Source organism: Miniopterus schreibersii, assembly GCF_964146895.1.
Source record: "Miniopterus schreibersii genome assembly, chromosome: 5".
Lineage (NCBI taxonomy): Eukaryota > Metazoa > Chordata > Mammalia > Chiroptera > Miniopteridae > Miniopterus > Miniopterus schreibersii.
In genome coordinates, this window is record NC_138106.1 from 87,938,180 (window position 1) to 87,960,920 (window position 22,741).

Here is a 22,741-nt window from a genome sequence, read left to right on the forward strand (position 1 = left end):
ACATTTTAGCAACACCCCTTCTGCATTTATTAACTGGAACAATTCTACTATCCACAGATTCTCCTCCCTTCAAATACCCGATTACTTGGGTAAGGCAGGATAAATGCTTGTTTCTCTCCCAGTTACCAGTTTCCCAAACAATTCCTCAACATCCTTCCAAAGCTGACTAAATTGGTTTTATTTCTTATTGCTATTATCATTTTGAGTGCATAATTTACATATTTAGTATGTTAAAATCCACTTTTGTTATGTTATTGATCACCGAACATATGGCCAGTGGTTTAGAGCCCTTGCAGCTTGGTCTTGAGCTTTTAAGACACCACCAGTGGTATCTACAGCTTTTCTGCTTTAGTAATGCCGAGGTGTTACCGTTAATTTTTTAGATGTGAAATAATACTGTGCTTTTGTTGGAGGAGAAAATGTCCAATGTGTAAAACACTCAAGTACTCAGATTTTCTCAAAATAAGCTGGAGGCAAGTAGGCTGAGGAACAGAAATAAGTGTGGCCTCATGTTTTAAAGTTAGTATTAACCATAGTTACACTGCTGTTTTCTATAATAAAGTTTAATACCATTTTAGTAATAAAAGCTAAAAATGTCATGATTACAGAAAAAAAGAAGAAAACACAAAGACCTTAAGTCCAGCTCATGCCCTCACAGATGGTTTCTGAAAATTATATCACAGTACATGCAAGAGAAAAAAACAACATCTACACAACCTCACTTTCCACTCAAGAAATATTTGGATATGTGAAGTTAAGAGACAGCCAGACAAGTGTGTTTCTTAAAGTACTCTTTATTAAGAGCATTAAAGTTGCAGAAACAACTTTATAGTGTAAAGGCACAGGGAGACAGTTTTGATAAAATATTCAAATTAAACAGTAACTTACAGTACAAAAGACAACTTTAATGCACATACAAACCCCAAATGTCTGATTCAAAAATATTTTACTGCGTCTATTAATGGGCAATGATTAAAAATATAAATTGCTGCTGTATAATAAATATCTGATAGTGAATATCTTGATAGCAAAGTGAACAAAATATTTATTGCTTTTCACATACATCACTTTCCCTGTTAAATTCCTAACTCTTTTACTGTCTTCTCAACCTCTTCCAAGATAAAAGAAATTCCACATAATCTCACAGGGAAACTGCCTCAAGCAGGATCCCTGCTGGCAGCTGTCTTCTCACTTCCTACTCTGCAATCACAATCTCTTCCAAAAAGTAAGATAAGCGTTTGCTCAACCACAGAAAGACAACCCCTCTGTGACCGGCAGCCCACGTTGGTAATGAATACTTACCCAACATAAAAGGTGCTCAGTTTTGAAAGTGTGTATTTTGTTTGAAGTTTTGAGTAAGAGGCTTGAATGTCTGACAAGTAATTTTACCTGTTCCCCTCAAAAGTTTTCCAAAGTAGTCAAACGTCAGCACAGTAAACTTTCCAGCACTGAAACGTTTGAGGGCTAGTTGATACACGTAACGCACTGATGTCGATGTAACAGCTAGCATACTGCAATCTATTTCACAATGCGGAGATCGTACCTTCTCCCGGTTCTAACCTGGGATTACCTTTATTAAGAACGTGCTGCTCTTTTTATAGCAACCTGGTTACAGACGGAACAAGTAGAATTTCCACCACAATAATAAAATAACATGAAAGCATCACCCTAATTTAATGAATGCTATTTCACTTAAGAAATGCCTACATTAAAGTATCTGATAATCACTGTAGTTACCTAGCCACGTCATGTTCAGACAGTGTGTAGCAGCTGGTAATACGCCTGGCACAGAGCAGATGCTCAATAAATAGTTGCTGAATGCATGAGAAACAGAAGGAAAACCTGGCTTTGGCTGTGCATATTTTAATCGCTTTCTGATTAAAAACAAGGTCAGTCTAGAATTAGATACTACACACTACACCAAACTTTGCCATATGAAAAAGTAACGACTTCAAACAGAAATAATATAAGATAGTGATCGTCAATATGTGTCCATTGTAATTTAAAAACAGCCCACAAATTTCACGTATTTTTACCCACATACTTAAACTTTGCTGTTTTGATGTTTAACAACTGGGTAATGAACACCAAGTTGGGCAGACTGGCGACAATAAAAATTACTTGTCCATCAGTTAATGAAAAGTCACAATGCCTGATTAAACTCAAATGATGACAACCATGGTAAATTTTGCAAAACTGCTGATGAATAAAAGGTAGAATATCTTTAAGTTACCTATGCTGGGAGGCAGTACCTTAACTTTTAACATAAAAGAACAGCCAGGGAGATTTGAATTTAATGACAAAAAAGTACTGGAAGTGAGACAGTAAGAATGAGTGCGTGACCAATTTTAAACTCTAACCATGGGACTAGGTCTAATATTTCTTTGGCATATGCATTACTATCTTGCACTAGTTAGCATTTGAAAAATACTGGGTTATTTTTTTCTCTCAAAATTAACATCAAGGTGAAAACTGCTAACACTCTCTTCTCAAAGCCTTTAAAGGACAGAACGATATTTTTGCAACATAGGCCAACTTCATGTTTAGTGGACACTAATTACTGGCACAGAGTGATGTAATGTTAAATAACCTTAAATGACCTCATGCTGTGGTAAAACCACAGAAAACAGGAAGAAAAGTATTTACATAATAAAATATTCGACTTTCTGAAAAAACAGAGTAAACCTGGGAATCTGCCCTAACAGAGAATAGGTATGTGCCGCTCAGCACTGAATGAAAATCAGCTCAAGTTTAAATGAGCACCTACAGTAACCCGAATGTGTACCACAATGAAAAACACAAAAATGCAAAAACAAACAAAAAAACCCTACACATCGGAAGGAAAAAGTAGCCTATAAAACAGGCCAAATCGAACTTGACATTCAACGTAAATGTAAGAGATTCACAAAATCATGATAGTAATGCAAACAAGTCAAGTACCAAGTACCCTTTGATACACAAGCCAATGTAACTATCAGATTCATTTCCAATAGCTTAACAATGTTCATTAGTGCACTCAGGCATTCAAGGGGCAAAGCAGTCACAGCGCACGATTCCAAAGTGTAGAACAAACTGATCTGCAGAAGAACCATATGGTTTTTTAAAGAAACGTCTTCTTTTGATGGATGTTCACATAAGATGTATCAGTACACGTTTACCTTCCTCTGACTGTACTACTTCCAGATTTCTTTTTTCTAGATAGCTTTTGGTGGCTCTGTGTCAGCCAGCGCTATTTAGGCGGAGGACAGGGAAGCTGCCCATCCACTACCTCACGTTGTTACTCAACTGTGCCAGGTATTCGCGCAGCTCTTTCGCGGCCTGGAATCTGCCGTAGCGCTTCTTCGGGTTGGCGCACTCGTCCAGCAAGGCCTCCAGCCGGCCGTCTTTGGCAATTTCCCCCGGCGGGTCATGAAGGAGTCCTCCAGAAGTACCACGCCAGGTGGCATGTCTGGACAAGAGGTTCTGACAAACAGCATAATAATTGTGGTCCACAGTGGCACGAGCACAAAGAATTTCTTTTGAAAAAGACAAGCAAGCCTCCTTATCACAGTCATCAAATTTGCTTTCATACCACACATCCCAATTTTCAGGTTTATCTGTAAAAGGAGGAAAAGCAGAGAGAGAAATACATTTTCAGAGTTTTTACTGCTTCCCAAAATATGACAATTCACTAATTAGCACAGTATTATTTGTTCTTAAAATTGTATTATAACTTTAAACATTTAAATATATTGATTTGTATACAAAGATTTAGTGGGAGCACACCAGTGCCAGGCAGAGGATCACACAAGGTCCCCACTACTGAAGCGCTCAGTCAGAGGGAACCTTCCACCTACCGGTCAGGGACAGGCAGGGGGGATGGCACAGGAATACAGAGGAAGCACTATCTGCCTGGGGCTGCAGAAGGCTGCAAAGGGAACACCCGACTTAGGCCTTAAAAGATAAGCAGGCCTAAAAGAAGATGAAAAACAGCATTCTAGGCCAAGGGTACAGTACCTGCAAGGCATGGACCTAAGGGACCGTCTAGCTAGCTCAGGAAACAGTAAGTTCACTGTGGCTAGAGTGTGAGACAGGCACCCGGGGAGCAGGTACAGAAGAGGCTAGAGAAATACATTGTGCCTGTGTAGTCATGACCGTGATTTGTTTTACAAAAAGATAACTCTAGGCTGAAGACTGCAGGGACTAACATGATGACAGCAACTAAAGGAGGCCCAGAAAAAAAAAAAAGCCAGATTGTAGAAACATTTGAGACAAAAATTAACAGGTAAGTGTATGAGTAAATTTTAAGGGTCTAATTAGATGACAACATAGACACTATTAACATAACAGTGTTAATATCTGATATATAAATACTTAGTAAACATAAAATGGCTATGATATATTCAGGTGGAAATGTAATATATGCAACTAGAAACAGACTCCAAGCTTATGACTGACGTTAGACGGACAGAATGCATAAGCACAAAAACCTTGATGAGCCCAGAGAATGGCTCAACTGTACTGAAAAACATGTTGAAAGCAAAGGGAGGAAACGACTGAGGGCAGAACCTTAAAACTTCAGGGGGTTGGCAGAGGAGAGGTTAGTAAAAGGAACTCATTCATTCAGCAAGTAGTTATTTGAATGCTTACTCTACGGCAGCCAAGGGTGTCTAATGACAAACAGAACAGATAATACACATGGTTCCTATCCTCACTGACTTACAATCAAGTGTCTGAAACAGAAACTGAGCAGGTAACTAAACATCTACCAAAAATAGTAGGAGATGCTAAGAAGGCAACAGGAGTTTCTGACAGTAGAAAGGTTTAAGAAAGGAACAACCTTCTCTGCTGTTGGGACAGAGGCGGAGTCTCCCTTAGAGTTAACCTTTAAGCTAAGGCTTGAAGGACAAGTGCCTAGCAGTGTATGGAGGGCTGAGGCATTGTAGGCCAGAAAACTGCACAAGAAAACTTCCCAGAACTGGAAAGGTTCATTCAAGAAACCAAAGGCCACTCTGGCTGAGGCATCAAGGGCAACAATGGACAGAGGGGTATTAAACGTGAAGCAGAACAGGGCCAAGTAATACAGATATGCGTTGGGAGCAGGGGAATTTTACTTGAAGAACAATGGGAAGTCATGAAAAGTATTAATCAAGAGAGTGATAAGACCAGATTTATGTTTTAAAAGAGGAGCTCTTTAAGTAGACGGAAACCGAAGGGAGCAAAGACTTTCAGGAAGGCGTCACCAATCGGTGACTTTAGGAACTGGCCAGTGAGGTGGCTGCTAAAGCAACGCGGACTTCTAAGTCAGGTGTTAGTGCTGCGGGATGAACGGACACCCAGGAAGCAGGCAGAGGCAGATTTTAAAAACAGCTGAAAAGCAACAAACTTGCTTATGAAACTGGATGTGGAGGAGGTGGGAAGTTAGAGGTGATGATGCAGCAGGTTCTCAAAGAAGCTGCTCTCCGGTGTCTGAAGAGGGGTGAGCACTCGTTGCTTTTACTATTTAGAAGATAAAAGGAAGGACACTGAGGGAGATGCCGCCATCAAAACCCCCATTTCCCTGTGAAGGACAGAAAGAGAGTTCAGAAAAGAGGGTGAGTAAGTAGATCTGGCCTTTGCAACGTGGCTGTTTAGACCGCCCTACCAAGAGCCATTTGAAGAGAAGTGGGCAGAGCTAAGGAAGCAAGAATAGAGAAGCCATAGGGCTGTATTCATTCCAAGTCAGGAACTGGTATAAAATTGTAACATGTATTCCAGGAATGTCCACATCAAGAAAATTATTTAACTTTTTTTAACCCTGGCCAGTGTGGCTCAGTTGGTTGGAGCATCGCCCAATACACCAGAAGGTGGTGGGTTCAATTCCCAGTCAGGGCACATGCCCAGGGTGTGGGTTGGTCCCCTGGTTGGGCCAAGTATGGGAGGCAGCCGATCGTTTCTTTCTCACATTGATGTTTCTCTCTCTCTCTCCCTCCCTCCCTCTTTCCCTTCCTTTCCCTAAAATCAATTTTAAACAATTTTTTTTACAAGCATTGGAATGAATATTTTAAAAGTTTAAGCAAGTTGCACAACTCTGTGAACATAATAAAAACCACTGACTTGGGCACTTAAAGAAGGAAAAGTATGGCTGCCACATCCGCTCACGCAGTAAGAGGCAGGTGGGGGTGAGGCCTCCAGCAGGCAGGGCAGTCAGGACACAACCAGAAAGTAGTGTGGTGAGTGTGGAGTAGAACAAGGCACTGGGAAAATCAAGGCGCATTTAACGGGATCAAGCAAAGATCATGCAGAGTGTCAACTTAACAGACTGCTGTGACATTCACTGCATTCTCCAGGTACCACAAATTTGGCTTCTGTTCATCAGAGATCCGCATACAAAGGGAGGGGAGGGAATTAAAAATATAAGACTCTCACCACGAAGCAACCACCCTTCCATTTCTCTTTACTAAATAGATTAGTTATAGAACCATAGGCTTTGTCCCCAATGCTTTAAAATTCCTATGGCATTAATTTTAAGAACATTTCAGACACTTGCCTAGCTACACTGTGAAGAGCCCACAAATAAATGGAGAGCAAAGTTTTGGGTGAGGTATAATAATGTCAAGCCAAAGCTAAAGATTTACCATGCTAACGAAAAGGGGAAAAATTCACTGTAGGGTCCCCGCAGAACAATGGAACACAGAACATCACGGGAAAATGGGCTTCCCTGAGAGCAGCAGTCTCTCCGGTAGCCTGTGACTAGTATCTACACCTTAACTCCGCATTAGACTCCTAACCAGAGAAGACAGCAGACTGTGTGGAAAGACGTGCACATACACACTCAGAGTGGATCTGTGTCTGACTGCAGCAAAGGGATGTTGCACTAAATACGGAGAAGCTGTGACTAAGAATACATGTATAAAAAACCAGTATTTGTCGACAGATACTGGTGAAGTGAAACAAAAAAGGGTGCAAGGCTGCCTTCTGAGGAAATGAAAGACTTGTTTCATATAAATGTAAACATTACTTTGACAGGAAAAAACGTGTACAAAAACAAATCTCAAAGCTATACACTCACTTTGTCTGATTAGCCTTTTGTCGGCAACCAGAACATTTTCAGCATCCACGATGATCACCTTCCCATCTCGAGGCCCCACTGCGAAGTTGTCGAAGCTGACGTCCAGCAGGTAGAGCGCAAACTCAAAGTCATTGTTTGTAAGCTGCTCTGCTATTTCCATTAACTGCCAGGCAAGGTCAACTCGTTTCTCCCAAGGTGCGTTGAAGTAGCTCCACAGCTCTTCTCCAACGTAGTTTACAGCCACCATCCTTCCACAAGCTCCAAGATACTTTGCAAACGGCCAACCTTCATCAGACGGAAAACTCTACAAAAGAATTATCTTACTATTATAAGAGATTCTGATGAAGACATCCTAGGTCTATCCCCAGGTCCTCTAATAGAGATTGCTACTAGCCATGAGCTTGGATCTTCTTGCTGTAGGTAAAAGGGCGAGACTTAATTTCTTTTCTAACTCATATCTTTACTATGGACCTGAACATTTTTTAAAAATAGATTAACTTTATATTATAAAGCTAAAATTAAAAGTATTGCTTATTAAAATCTCAGAACCAAATTGACCAACCAACAAAAGACACCTTCATTATTACCAGAAGTATTGATGCTTTATTTTTTTTTAAATATATTTTGATTGATTTATTTTTTTTAGAGAGGAAGGGAGAGGAAGATAGAGACAAACATCAATGTAAGAGATAAACATCAATTGGCGGCCTCCTGCACACTCCCTACTGGGGATCGAGCCTGCAACCCAGACATGTGCCCTGACCAGGAATGGAACTGGTGACACCCCCCCCCCCCCCCCCGACCGTGCATGGGAAGACACTCAACCACTTAGCCACATTGGCTTTCCTGTGTCTTTCTGATTTGTGTAAGGACAATCAACCAATCCTTTCTTCTGAATGGACTGCGCTGCAGGCCTATTAGGCAGCATGTATTTACCAAGCACCAGGCACTGTGCTACACTGGCAACAAGAGTGAGCTAAACAGACTCTAAAACAAAGACATTAGAATGAAAGACAGATGCCAAACAAAAATAATGATGAATATAATGTGTTAGTGACTAAGAAGTGGTGCGTGTCCTAGGGGTGGAATTCAGAGGATTCTGGGAAGTGCCTGTTTTTAACCTACCCCTGAGGACTGGTAAAGAGCAATCTGACATCATATCAATGCAACCTCCACTCCAAGTCCCTTTGGCCCCAAGTTACTCATTTCCCCTGTACAACGGCATATTTTCTGTTTACCTCTAGCCCAACTTCTTAGCAAGGTTTTCTAACAGATTTTATAACTACTGGAAGGATTAACATCCCATAACAAAAACCTTCCATGACCATGAACAAGTTATTTTCAAGTTAAGTAAAACAATAGGCTTTATCTGAGGTTCTCTCCAGTACAAAAATGCCCACCTACAAAAGGAGGGGAAGTCATATTTTAAAGAACTTCTTGGAAGATCGTATGACCAGAGAAGGTGTGTTTTAAGAGCCATTCCTTCCCTGCACCTTCCTTAAATTGGGGAAAAAATTTCTGAGAACATGATATTTATACCAATACTGCAGGGGAAACAAAGCAAAACACTGCAGAACAGAAACACGCCTACTTCTGATGAAAACTAAACAGTACACATACATGAGAACTAGAGATGAGGCTCTTCTTCTTGAACTTCAAGAAAATAAGTAACATTAATTCTCATCTCAGCTTTTCATAAAACTGAAAAAACTCAATAGACATATTAAAATTCTTATCAATTTTAAAAACAGAAAGATTTTAAAAACTCAACTGCATCCAAATAATTACCTATTTTCATTTGTGCTTCCTTTCCTCTCCATCAGTGCATAACTACTGGTTTGTAAATACAACTTTTAATTTTTTATTTTAATATCTTCAATTCTGCAATAAAGCACTAATTATGTAAATTAAAAATTTAGATACGATAGTATGAATCTTTAAATATAGTAAGTGAATTGATTCAATTTTATTTCAGAGGAAATACCTACTGATTCTTTAGCAATCAGGAGAAAGCACATTTTTAATCTCATACCTGAGAATTTGTTCCTCTGGGCACTGGGAAAAGTGACAGATTGCCTCCTATCCAGCGTGAAGTGCAAAAACTGTTTGCTAACCACATGTTATTCTCAACTTTTCCTCCCAACTTAATTGCCTACACGACCCTGAAAATTTAGTTACACAAAATATTTACAAAATAATTAACCGTTTCCCAGAAGTATTCATGTATAAAGTCACCGGCATAAAAACTAAAATCGCTAAAAATAAATGTGTGAGATTATATAGTTTTAACATGCAGAAAAGTAAAACCAAACACTCCTCCATACAATGTTGGTACATTATTCTCATGCCATATTGTAAAACAGATACAAACATATCTTTGTGGAAATAAAATGGTCTTTGACAACAGGAAAGAGAGAACCCTGCCAACATCTGCACATGTACAAATGTCTCCTTGTTTTTGGAGCCTTTCCAACTGGCAAAAAACAGTCAAATATATACTTCATTACCCAAGTCCCACATAGAAGAGTATGAAATATGCGAGCAGCTTTATATTCGTACAGTGACTTCCGACTGTTAACTGAAATCCTGTCACACCTCATTTTAAGAACACTACAACTCTTCCATATAGTTTGCTACCTGAATCTTCTGGAAGAACTTTAATACATGAATTCACACTTCTTGCTCATATGACAAGAATTTTTCATTGTATAAACAAAATTGTCAGATTTCATTAATGAGAACAGAATTCTATTAAACACATTGTATGTAGTGCAAAGAAAATGTTCAGAGGAAGCCAACCTAAGTATACCTGTATTCAAACCATCCTTCCCTAGCGCCGGCTGGGTGGCTCCGGTGGTTGGAGCATCGCCCTGTACACCAGAAGGGGTTGCAGGTTTGATCCTTGGTCAGGCAACCAATCAATGCCCCCCCCTTCTCTAAAATCAGTAAAACATCCTCAGGTGAGAAGTAAAACAAACAAACAAACAAAACAACAGCCCTGACTTAGGACAGAGTTACCATGGTCAAGCCAAGCAGCTTGAGAGACAAAATTTTAAGATGCTATGGTTTGTATTTCTTAAGTATATCGAACAGTAAGAAACAAAACTTATTACTTCCTTATTACCAAACTCCCAGTGTATAAAATACAGAAGCTAGTATAAGAAGTTTATTGCCGCAGGCCACCCTTTTAAAATTTTAAACCAAATCTTCAAATCAGATTTTCAAATTGGCTAGAACACAGGCACATTGTTTAAAGTAATCTGAAATAAAATGTATTTTAATGAATTATTTACAACTGAAAAAATATGTACAAATATTTTTCAGTCAGAAAAGAGCGTTTAAATGTGGAATGATTTAACTATAATTGGATTACAGGCGCTCTAATTGTTCTAGACTTTTCATCAGGCTTGAATGTATGTCATAAAGTATATAACATGTAAAGTTTTCAAAACTAAGTATTAGTTTAAGATTGTACAACTGCACAAAACAGTTATAATATTACTATTATATTTTAAAAGAAAACATCTGTTGGGTATTACTACCAATGTTAATATTAAAAATGGATATTTAAGTATTAAACCATTAAAGAAATATTAAATGCCTTCACTGTTAATTTACAAAATAAAAAGTATTTTGAAGATGAAACAAGATCAATCACCATGTCTAGGTATCTTCTTTTTTAAAAAACCAGAAAATTCTAAGTTACTTCTTGGATATCATAAAACTCAAATAATATAAATAACAATAGTATATGTATTAACAGTAGCTTAAAAACAAGGTTTCAGACACAAATAAGCGAAACCACTATGGTCACCTTCCATTTTAAGAGAAAATAAAATGAAGGTGACGTAAAATGTCTATAATCAAGATAAGAAAATTTAGATAATTTTATACTCTTTATGGTGTATAATATAAAATTCTACATTTAAAGGACAATATTGTATAATCAGTAGAATAATGAACTTAAAAATCAAAAGGCTAGCTTTTAAGGTCTACTTTCCCTCTGCCTCTCACTAGCTGTGTGACCCTGGCAAAGTCAAAACTTCTTAGAGCTCTAGTATCGTCCTCCGTAAAACAGTAGTATCTCTTTGCCAACACATTCATCAGGCAATACAAGGACCAAAGGAAAAAACAGTGTGAAATGTTCTTGGTAGACTTAATGCTATTTTATAAAGAAATGCTTACCAAAACATTTCAATACTTCCTAATTCAATCTGCTGAATAAAAAGTCCAGATACTCGTCAATAGATGTGCTTACTGTGTTATTACCTGCCTGAAAGCATCTACAAATAATGAACTCCTTCCAAATATAGCCAAGAACCATTAAATCAGAAGTACATCTTCACTGTCCTCTAGCAGTTTCTACTTTACAATGGGATATATAGATTAGTTACCAGACTTTAAAAACGCTGTGCTCTGAGAAATATACAGGGCAACCACAAGTACTAAATATACAATATTTAAAACTTGGTAACACATATACACAAAAATATAGTGTCGTAACTTATTCCTCATTGAATAAGTAAGCAACACAAAGTAAATTCTAAACGCTGACGTAACCTATCACCTATTTATTGATCAAAAACCAAGTATGTTTATGTGATCAATAAAAGGATGTGGAATCTAACCCTGGTTGTAAATCTAGTTCAGTCTTATTATCACGGTTTAAGTGATTCGCCTAAACTCAAAAGGCAAAGTCAGGCAAATACAAGCGCTCAGCCAGGGTCGCAGTTTCAGAAGCTTCAGACCCTGGAGGCAACAGTGCATGTACCTCATGCTCCTGTTACGCAATGTGTCCAGCGGTCTGGGGCGGAGCCCCACAAAAACACACACTGTGCTGCAAAAATACTGTGAGATTATTCATCCTCATTGGGATAAAGTTCATAAATTACCTCATGTGTTCTCACATTTAGTGTTTTTTATTTTTTATTTTGACAAAACCTATTTTCCACAGGATTTTAAATCTGGAATTGCCAATAAGAGACTGCAGCAACCCACCTTTCATTGACTACTACTATAAGCAGCTGGAGTAAAAAGCACTGAGAATTGCTGTGGAATGACAATATTTTGAATTAAAAAAACCTAGATCTAGCCTAACTTCACCATGAAATGTTAAGTAAACAGTTGTAAATAAAATATAGTCCTATTCTCAGGAAGCTTTTTTAGTCTGAGTTGGGGGCAAGGTTATTAAACACACATAAAATTGTAAGTGATAGAATTTGTTACAAATTACAGAAAAGTGGAGTACATACAGAAAGAGCAGAGACCTATTTTAGGTCACGTGGTAGAGGACCACGTGTGTAAGGGAGGGCTACGCGGGCAGAGAGCTACAGGACGAGCATTAGATTAGACAGACAGGAGGGGCAGCAAGAATCTTCCAGGCACACATCAGAACCAGAAACTACCTTCTCATAACCAGGTGGGGCAACGGCCAAAGCAGCTGCAGTGAAATTAATAGGAAGAAACACCCTGAGGTAGTGAGAGTCTGGAGCAGGACCTAGGGCGAGATGATGGGACTTAATACAATAAAACACTAACTCCTCAATGCGGTCTACATGCTATGAAAAACCCAGATACATGTGAAACAAAGCCTTAACATTAAAAAATATCTTACATACTAGAATTAACCAACGTCAAGTTTTCACACGATCGCGATACCTTGTGATCAACTGACGCTGCTCTACCAGGTCAGGAGAGTCATGAAGAAAGGAGACAAGGAGTGCGTGAGTAAAAATACGTAAGACAGTACCGCTGGGTTTTATTCATGCATTTACTTACAATGAATGGCATGTAACTGACATATTGAAACACAGTAAGGTCAATTCTAGCCCTGGCCTGTGTGGCTCAGTTGGTTGGGTGTCATCCTGTGCACCCAAAGGTTGCCAGTTTGATTCCCAGTCAGGGGCCATGCAGGAGGCAACCAATTGATGTTTCTCTCTCCCTTCCTCTCTCTAAAAATCAATAAAAATATTTTTAAAATTAAAAAAAATAAGGTCAACTCTAATGTGGTTGTGTTCTAATACTTCTTTTCCTCCTTACATAACCAAAAGTAGGACTTGCATACTAAATTTAAAAAACCATAATTCCTGCCAAGGAATAGAAACTATTTTATAGTCATTTATTACCTCACAACATACCATTGAAAGGAGCATAACTTTGCAGTTCTCCTAAGGAAGAGATGGGTAACAAAATTGTTTTTTCTTTAAAAAACAGAAAATTCCTAGTAAAAACAAACTGACTTAAAAAGAAACCTACCAATAATGAAAACATACAACCTAAGATGTGGTTAAAGATTTTCTACAGAATTGGCATTTCTCTGCACTCACACAACCACACACAAATTTAAACTTGAGAAAACTTTTATAAAGTAAATGTTATCAAAAGCACAGAAAATGCTTAAAGGTTCAACTTAAGTTTCAAAATTATTTTTAAAACCCCAAATTTGAACTAAATTCCATTGTAGTAATGCGTGTTATAACAGCTGTTCATAGAGATTAGTCAACTGTACTGGTGACAGACTAGTATGTTCACAGTTTTGTGAACTGTCTGGGGGGGGTGAACACAGTAAAATTACTGGGATAATTTAATGGTTACCTAATGTTTGCTAAAATTACTCTAAAACCTTAGTTTTTTAATTTATGCTACCAAATAGTGGCCAAAATCCATTGCAAATACTGGAGAATCTTAATAATCTCAAGATTTTCAAGTCACAGAATATGTCCCATTTATTTCATTAAATGATTTTCTGAATGCCATTTTCCACCCACCTAGATTCCAACAATATTAAGCAATATTAAGTAATGCCTTGAAAATAGTAAGGTTGTGCTATTTCACTGAATATCATATCCAACAGCTGTATCTAAAATTGGAAACCAATGTGAAAACACATCAACAAAAAAACTACCTACGTTTAACAGAAATAAATCATCAGTTAAATAGCTTAAGAAATGCTCTCTACCAAAAAAAATTTTTAAAAATCACTTGGCCACTAATTTTAAACATGCGTAAACTTACTAGTCTCCACTGACCATTTCTTACCTACTCTCACAACCAGCGATCGTGATCCACATTTCTAAGTTGAAATACACCTACAAACACCAATCTCAAACATTCACTCCCAATAAAACAAAGATTCAAGGAAAGAAAAAAAAGACATGAACTTCTTTTGACCTAATAACCTAAGAATGCTACCTTCCTTTCTTTAGTCAATATCTGATTTTTTAAAACAGTCTGCCAAGTAGAACAGTACTGACTTCCCTGGTTCCTTTAAAACACAAAGTGAATTAACACAGCCCTTCGGAAGAATAGCAAGATATTAGTCTCTCTGCTAAATACCTGGTGCCTGGTTTTGGATTTGTATTCCTATTGCTGCCTAAAATTTAATGCAGCCAAAACAACTCTTGCTTCCCCTACTCTGAAGCCGTTCTTTCCCTGGGCTTCCTCATCAGAATAAGGAATAGTCCGTGTCGCTCAGACCAAAACCTAGGAGATACCCTTTATTTTTCTCTTTCCCCTCACACTTTAATCCTTTTGTAAGGCGTCAGGTATTTCTCCAAAATATACTGGGTCTGACCATTTTTCATAACCTCTGCTGCAACCATCTTAATCCAAACTACCAAGTTCTCTCCCTCAAAGTAGTTCTCTTGCCACTCAGAACCCACCCTCCACAAACTCTTGCCTCTCTGCTTGCGCTGCTGTGAAGAGGAACCCTACCTCCTGAAGCATGGCCACGAGGCTACAGGCTACGGCCTTGCCGGCCTCCTCCGCGACCCCCTGCCCTACCACGCTTCCCCATTCCCATGCCTGAGCCTGCCTGGGGGCCTCTTAATTTTCCATATCTCTTGGCAAAAAACCCTCTGCCTTCAGAACTTAGCACCACTGGCTTTTTCTCAGCATTCACACCTCAGCTAGAATGTCCCTTCCTGGCCACTCGATTTAAAGTATTCTATCCCCAATCCGATTCTCCATCATAGGATGTAAATTCGAAATTACCTTGTTCTTTATTTGTTTGCTGTCGACACCTAAAGCCCCAGAAAGCAAAGGCTGCACAGATGGTACCTTGTCCTGTCAACTTTACTATATCCCAAGGGCATAAAGATCAGTTCCTGGCACTACTGCACAATGCCACAGGATGCTTGCCAGGTCCCTTCACTTCACAGTTACAACTCCACATGAGCACAAGAAAGGCAAACTGTAAAGACCCCGAAGCAGCATAACTGCCTACCTCAAATAATACATCCTTTAAGATTCTGTCTCGGAGTTTAAGAACGCCTATAAATAACCCAGACTTAACCTCTATCTTTAAAAGTATTCATCAATGAACTAAATGGAATTATTAAACTGTAATAATGATCTAAAGACAAAAATTAAACTGTTTGCTTTGTATGACTAAACCCTTACCTAAATCCCATTTCCTACAAAATTAACTCTATTCACTGTACTTCATGTGGCACAAATCCCTAACGTCCCTTTTAATTTCTGTTCCAAAAACACTACGGCCTGAAGCAGCAGCCACATAGGTTTTTATGATATGTGTACATGTAAAAAGGGTTTACATGAACGTTTGCTATAGGAAGAGCAAAATTTATGTATTTGTAAGACAGGCATCAATATAATGTAGTAAAGAGTGTTTAATCTTTAAAACAATCCTGTTGTGTTAACATTCCCATGTCACGGATTAAAAACTCAGGCCCTTAAACATTAAATCGGTTGTCCCGTGCCACCCAGTAGCTTTAAGGTCGTCTAGAATGCTCTCTCAGCACTGCCCCCATGGCGGCTCCCACCTCCCCACCTCCACCCATGGGCAGGATCGCATTAATCCTTCAGGGCCCAATTCCTGTGTGAAATCTTCCCTGGTACCCACTCCTATGAAGATACACGCAGCTATCCTTTCCTAAATAAGTTATATAATGGGTGTGTGCATTTTTGCAGGGCTTATTATGCTGTATTGATTGTAATTATTTATATACTTACCTCCTACACAGTAAACTACTTGCTGCCTGGAAAGATCCTTCCAATCCAAATGCCTTAGACCAGACAATTTGCCAAATGAACAAGTAAAATTCAGTCCTTCTGATTCTAAGTTCAAGACTATAAGTCCAAAGAGCTTCCAGTTATTTCACAGATAACTTCTCATCAAGAATCTATTTTTAAAAAAGACATACAAATGGGATAAAATATAAAGTCTTTCAGGGTCTATGACCAGGGTGAGTAACTATCTTCATCTTACACTAGTAATCTAGTCTTAAGACACTTTACAATCATATACTAAAGTTCACTGTATATGTAGGAAAAACAGTTCATGTAGGGCTGTATATGTAGGGCTTATTTTAAGGCCCTATTGGTTTAATATACAAATAATGAGTGAAAAATGAAGAAAGAAAAAATGTCAGCATTCTAAAGAGTCAGCAGCAATGAGAGCAACACAGGAAGCAAGCCAGAGACCATAAGCTAGTAAAACAGAGACTAAAAGCTAGTCTGAAGATCCCCTGAGAAGCTGAATACCCATGCCAAGAAAGAAGATTCCCCCCAAATTAAGCCTTCTATTTCCCACCAACACCCTTGAGGAACATGTGCCGACCCATGAAGAGGAAGCATGAAAAAGAGTTTGAAGATTAGACAAAAGTACAGAAAAACCCTCAGAATCAATAATGGTCAAAAGAGATAGATTAATCCAGAAAATAGGCCATGGTGTCAAATGATTTTACTCCACCGATCCCAAAGTGATGCTTTCCTAAGAGTTACTGTCTATTTCTATGATCTTTCCAAGTCTCCCTCTTTTGGGATCTGAGGTATACAGAATTATTTTTATTTTTGTTTGCTTTTTCATGAAGGACATTCAAGCGTCAAAGTGTCACTGAAACCTCCAATGAAAAACAGTAACAACAAAAACCCTCTAGACTTAAGCTTATGAATGTACTAGATAAAATGTGCTCTACTCAGAACTACCTAATGAGACCATCTCTGAGGCCTGAATCTGAGCATGCAGTTCCTGCAGCTGCAGCCAGTTGGAGGGGTACGTGGCTCCCCAAGCTGTTGCTTGAAAAGAAACCCGAGACAAAGTCTAGAACATCCTTTCTAAATGCTAAATAGACCTACAAGATCCTTGGCTACCTTTACCTCCATATTTTTTCCTGTAAAGGCAGTCTCTGGTAGTTTGTTTTAATATGATTTCATGTGTACAAAAAGTTTGGGATAGAAAGACAAACGTGAAAAAGGGTTATCTATCTAGTCTGGCCAAGTCCCAAGATCCCCAACCCCCTTTGAGAAGAACTTAAACCCACAAATTAAAGTCAAGCTCAAAAGAGAAGTAAAAAAATAATTTCTCGAGTCAAGAGTTTGACAGTCACAGGATGTTGGGGTTGAAAGGAAAGGAAACCCAAGTCTCATTTTATAGATAAGTAAAATGAGCCCCATAAAAAAGTTTATCAACCTGTAATTAGGTAAACAGCTGTAATATTTTGTTTACTTCAAAAACTACAGCTTAGACAGTACACCTTAAAAATATATTCTCCTGCAGAAATGATTTTTAAGGATAAAAACAACAATAATCACTCAAAGTTTTCTGTAAATATTCATCCTGTTATGTAGGAATGTACTAAATAAAAACATGGTTGATGGCAGATTTGTAACTGTTTTTAAGGTGATCCATTTCCAAATAAGCTTCAAAATAGCTGATCAAATACACTAGATAAAGTTACTTTTACCTTATTTAACATTGAGTGCTTACATGCGTGAGGCACTACGTAAGGTGTTTTGAAAGTATCATGACATTTACAGGACTGCATTGCTTAAATAATGATAGTTATATACTATAAAAATTAAGGCAGTCCTATTAAAACCATGATGCAGAAAACTTAAGGGAAATAAAGTTCTACAAAATATAACAGTAAAACAAATTCCCACCTCCACCTCCCTGAACAACCAAGAGCTTCCTTCATTTCTAGAAACAAAACCATCTTTACTATCTCCAGGTGAGAGAGTCAGAAATACAGTCTGGACGTCAGGAAACCCGGACGACATTTTCCTCTCACACACAACTTCTTTAGCTTCAAGAATAGGTAAGTACAAATACTGGTAGAAAATTTACCAATGTAAGAACAGAAAACATGTTGCCATCCTGCCAAATACGCCAACACCTCAACTTCTGAATATTCCAAGAATGCTATTACACAATACAAAACCAACAAAGTCCTTCTCCCAACTTTTGTTAAGAATAGTTAGATGTCAGCTCAAAAGACTTTTTCTCCAAAGTAATTAATTTTTAGGCAATATAAGATAGGAAAAGTCTAGCTTTTCACCAAATATCTAAAACTTCAATAAGTACTTCACTCTCCTGGGGGGAGGTAGGGGGGAGTGAGCTCCTCTTTAAACTGTAAAACACACACTTGTATCCTTACAAAAACATTTTTAAAAATACATGAACAAAAAATGTATACAAATAGAGAACTAAATTTTAGTGAGTTTCTCTACTATTATCAATTAATGTTCCAAAAGTAACAAAAACAGCTATTAACAGTTTTATATAAACTAGTATAAATACTGAAGTTATACACATTTGTCTAGATAACAAAAAGTAATGACCATGATTTGACTTCTTGTGTAAGAAGGATCTTTGTACTTGATCACAGCATTTTGAGATTCCTTTCATTTCAGTAGTTGTAGACCATCATCAGAGCTCAAGTAATACTGTCCACACTTCTTAACTCACTAGTTTTCACCAAAGATGAAGTGGTTCTATAAAGAAAATAGCAGCTCTATGAAGATCTCATTTAAAAATACGTCTTATTCTACTTGCTTATTCATCAAGTAAAAAAAACCACATCAACATGACTGGTACTAAAGACCGGAATTTATACTTCACACAGCATGTACAGAACTGGGATGCCTAAACTGAAAATAAAATTTACAAATGCCAGTCAACAACGTTGATACCTGTATTTCCTCACATACTAAAAACAAACTCATCCTACCTATAACCCATCTCTCTGCCCACTCACTCTGAGCAATTGTGTCACTGGTTTAAATTACAAGAACAGAACTAATTTTTTTAAGTTGTTTATCATTAAAAGACGAAAACAGCCCTAGCTGGTTTGCTCAGTGGTTAGAGAGTCTGCCTATGGACTGAAGGGTCCGGGGTTTGATTCCCGCCACGGGCACGTACCTTGGTTGCAGGCTTGATTCCTGGCCCCGGTGGGGGCATGTGAGGGAGGCAGCCAATTGATGTTTCTCTCTCTCTCCCTTCCACTCTCTCTGAAAAGCAATGAAAAAATAGCCTCAGGTGAGGATTGACTAATAAATAAATAAATAATGAAAAGAGAGAAATAAAGAGTAAGTTTGGGGGGAAGAGTTCATCAGAAAACACAATACAAGCACACAACTATCTCAAGTATAAGCTGAGTGTGTCAAGGCAACTTCAAACTTCGAAAAATAGAAAACCTTCCCAAATAAAGCAGGTTTACCTTAGAGCAAAAATCAAATGCCCAAGTTTCTCATATTCGAATGCCATGTGTTTCTAAAAAACTACATACATGACACATAATGTTCTTAAAATATTAATTTTAATATTAGTTGTTTCTAATATGTCAATAGTCAGCATAATCTTTCAACGGGCAGCCACTATTATAAGTGCAAAGAATGTGTATTCTACTACTATGGCTCCTTACTAACATTTTCAGTCCCAGGGAATTTGAGAGAGTAATCTACTCAGCAAACTACAATGCTAAAGCTTTCTCCAGGGACCACCTTGCTAACATATCCATCTATTTCTCAAAGAGAAAAGGCAGTTTAAATGGGGGGGGGGAAGTGTCAAATCAAATGTATGTATCACAAATACAGACTTAAACTTTAGCGGTTGACTAGTTTTCAAACTACCAAGTAAATTTCTTCAATGGACGTTGAACCATTTCACTGTTACAGAAAGTAGTATTTAATATACAACACATTCTTTGATGTAGTTACATACTATATCCTATCTCACCTTAAAATTTACCAAGAACCGCACTAAAGTTTTGTTTGAAGCAAAATATTTGTGTTACAATTATTTGGCTGAACTAATCAAAGGAAACTGGTTTCTTTTAGCTAAGAAGGGCAGCAGAACTTGAGAAAAGAAAGCAGCCTGAATGAGTGTGACAGTCCTAATTTATGCAAGAACGCTGCACAAACCCCCAGCCATCAGTGGCATTCTTAACAGCACAGAAAAGACATAAATTATATCAAAATGATTTGTGATTAAATTTAAATCATGGTTTTTTCCCCCTTGTATTTAAAATACTAGTCAAACTGGTGTGGAAAAAGAGGAAGTAACTTCTCCTGCGGTTGCAGGAGGGATCGCCCCCCAGTTGCAGCCGCGACCCACGGGCAGGGCGCTGAAGCTGGGAGGGAACGTGCAGAGTCTCAGCACCACTCCCAAGGTAAGCACAGCTTTTTTTTTTTTAAGGTTTAATTTTCTTTTTTGCTGTCACCAGTAAGAACTCAACCTACTTCCCTAAAAGGCACGTTTGTTTTCAAAAGAAAGTGAGGAGCGAGCCAATGACTAAGTGAACCAGAGAGAGGAGGGACCGTCCTTTCTCCGGGCCTAGCGCGTCCCCCGGGGCGCTCGCGGGAGCGGCGACCGGTCCGCGGGAGCGGCGACCGGTCCTCGTGCCCGGCCCCGGCCCCGGCCCCCGCCCAGGAGGCCCTCGCGTTTTCCTCTCCTCGGTCCCCCCGGAGCAAGGACCCGCCTGACCCGCCCCTGGCCCCAGCCCCGCTCTCCGTCCCTGCCCTCCCAGCTTGCCCCAAGCCAGCTTTTCCGAGGCTGTGCCAGGTACGCGGGGTACGCGATTAAACAAAGGCAGCCCCGGCGGAGCGGGCGGCCAGGCCGCGCGCAGGGGGCAGGCGCGGTGACCTCCGCCTGAGGAGGGCTGGGGACGGTCCGCGGACTCGCCAGCAGGCTGCCGGGCGGTGCGAGCCGGCGGTCGCGGCGGGGAGGCGAGGAGGACCGGGGACGGCCAGCGGGAGGGGCATTTGGGGAGCGTACCGGACGCGCTCCCTCTGGCGTTGAGGGCTCCGCAGCCAAGCCCGAGATGCGCCGCGTCCAGGTGACCAGGACAAGCTCCGCACCCGCCGGGTCGCCCTCCGCAGCCCCGCCCAGGCCCAGGGCCCCCGGCGCTGCCCCTTCCCGCGCCCGCAGCCCGGCGCGGACGGGCCGGTGCACGCCGGGCGCCTCTCCCGGCTCCGCAGGCCGCCCGGCCCGGCCCGCCGCGCGCCTACCTGTAGCACCAGCGGCTCGGGGTTGAAGGCCAGGGTCAGCAGCAGCTGCATGCGCTCCGAGTCCTTGAGGTTGCGGAGCAGGAAGCTGCCCGAGTCCTTGGTCTCGGCGTAGCGGCGCACCAGGCGGTCGAGCAGGCGCTGCGAGGGGCAGTGCACCAGGTCCGACCAGCCCTCCACCGCCTCGGGCGTGAGCAGCCGCACGTCGCCGTTGAGCCGCGCGAACTCGGTGCGCGGCATGGCCTGGAGCAGGTCGCAGCGCGGCCGGCCGGTGGCCCGCTTGCAGATGCTCTGGTCGAGCTGCGCCAGCTCGCGCTGCGAGCCCAGGCGCTTGAGCACCACGCGGCGGCGGCCGCCCTCGCGGGGCTCGCCGTACTGCGCGAAGTACACGTTCTTCACGTTGAGGAAGTCCAGCAGGCGCAGGCGGCCCCACGCCTCGAACACCACCTGCCCGTTGAGGAAGCGGCGGCACCAGCTCGTGCCGAAGCACGCCGGGCACTTATTGAGCTGCAGGAAGCGCCGGTCGGCCAGCTCGTTGCGCTGCCAGGAGGCGAGCAGCGACGGCGAGTGCAGCACCATCAGCACCAGCAGGCTGCCCAGCGCCGCCAGCTTCAGCGAGCGGGACAGGCGGCCCAGCTTCGGGGGCACCAGGCGCCACATCCCGCCCGCCGCCCGCCCGCACCCGGAGGGCGAGGGCACCCCCGGGGCGCCCCCGCCTCGCCGCAACCCGGAGGGCGACCCGCAGAGGCCCCGGACGGGAGGCGGAGTAGGTGTGCGAGCGAGACCGGGGGCGGGAAGGACCGACCCGAGCAGGCTGCGACTTCTCCCCGCCACTAGTCCCCACAACTCTGGAGCTCCCTCCTCCGAGCTCCCCGCCCTCCGACTCCCGGGCGCCTCCTCCCAGCCAGCCGAGTTATAGGGGAGCGGGCGGGGAGGGCGCGCGGGGCCCGAAAGCAGCGCGCGCACGCGCACGGCACGCTCGGGGCGCGCGAGCTGCCGCGGCGGCCGCCCGCGGGGCGCGCCGAGCGAAGGAGCGACTCACGCGAGGGGCCGAGAAGCCGGCGCGTCTCTCGCCGAAACGTGGCAGCGGTGTAGGCGGCCGCGAGGGGGAGGCGCCCGCGCGTGCCCGCCGCCCGCCCCTGTGCGTACGCGCCGGCTCCCCGGAGGGGCCGGGCGCCGGGGGCGGGGCACGCGGGGCCGCCGAGCGCGTCCGCGCCGCCCCAGAGCGTCAGCGCAGGCTCGCGGGGTGCTTTGGGGGCGTCTCCGTGGGGGCGGAGCTCGAGCTTCGGAGAAGGGATCCGCTCGCGAGCTCCGGGGGTGAGACGACCTCGGGTAACAGTTCGCCTTTTATGGCTGTTGGCTGCTGGAGCCCGGCGTTTCCCACTGTGGACCGGCGCTCCGAGCGGGGAAAGCCGAACTCGGAAACCCACTGCAACCCGGTCTCCTGCGGCGCCGGGGGGCGGG

At 41.8% G+C, this 22,741-nt stretch overlaps 1 protein-coding gene across 2 annotated transcripts; it reads right to left on the reverse strand.

The window, feature by feature from the left end:
* Positions 1-776: 776 nt before the first annotated feature.
* DIPK2A (divergent protein kinase domain 2A) lies at positions 777-22,456 on the reverse strand. Of its 2 annotated transcripts, XM_081137915.1 has the most exons (4): positions 19,194-19,395; positions 18,614-18,766; positions 7,031-7,334; positions 777-3,596 (listed from the first exon to the last, which is right to left on the reverse strand). In XM_081137915.1, exons 2-4 carry the CDS (start codon positions 18,614-18,616, stop codon positions 3,265-3,267), a joined length of 639 nt encoding a protein of 212 aa, XP_080994041.1. In that variant the 5' UTR covers positions 18,617-18,766; positions 19,194-19,395; the 3' UTR covers positions 777-3,264. The 2 variants fall into 2 exon arrangements, with proteins under 2 accessions (XP_080994041.1, XP_080994040.1); XM_081137914.1 differs by lacking the exons at positions 18,614-18,766; positions 19,194-19,395 and adding an exon at positions 21,281-22,456.
* Between the last annotated feature and the right edge of the window lie 285 nt (positions 22,457-22,741).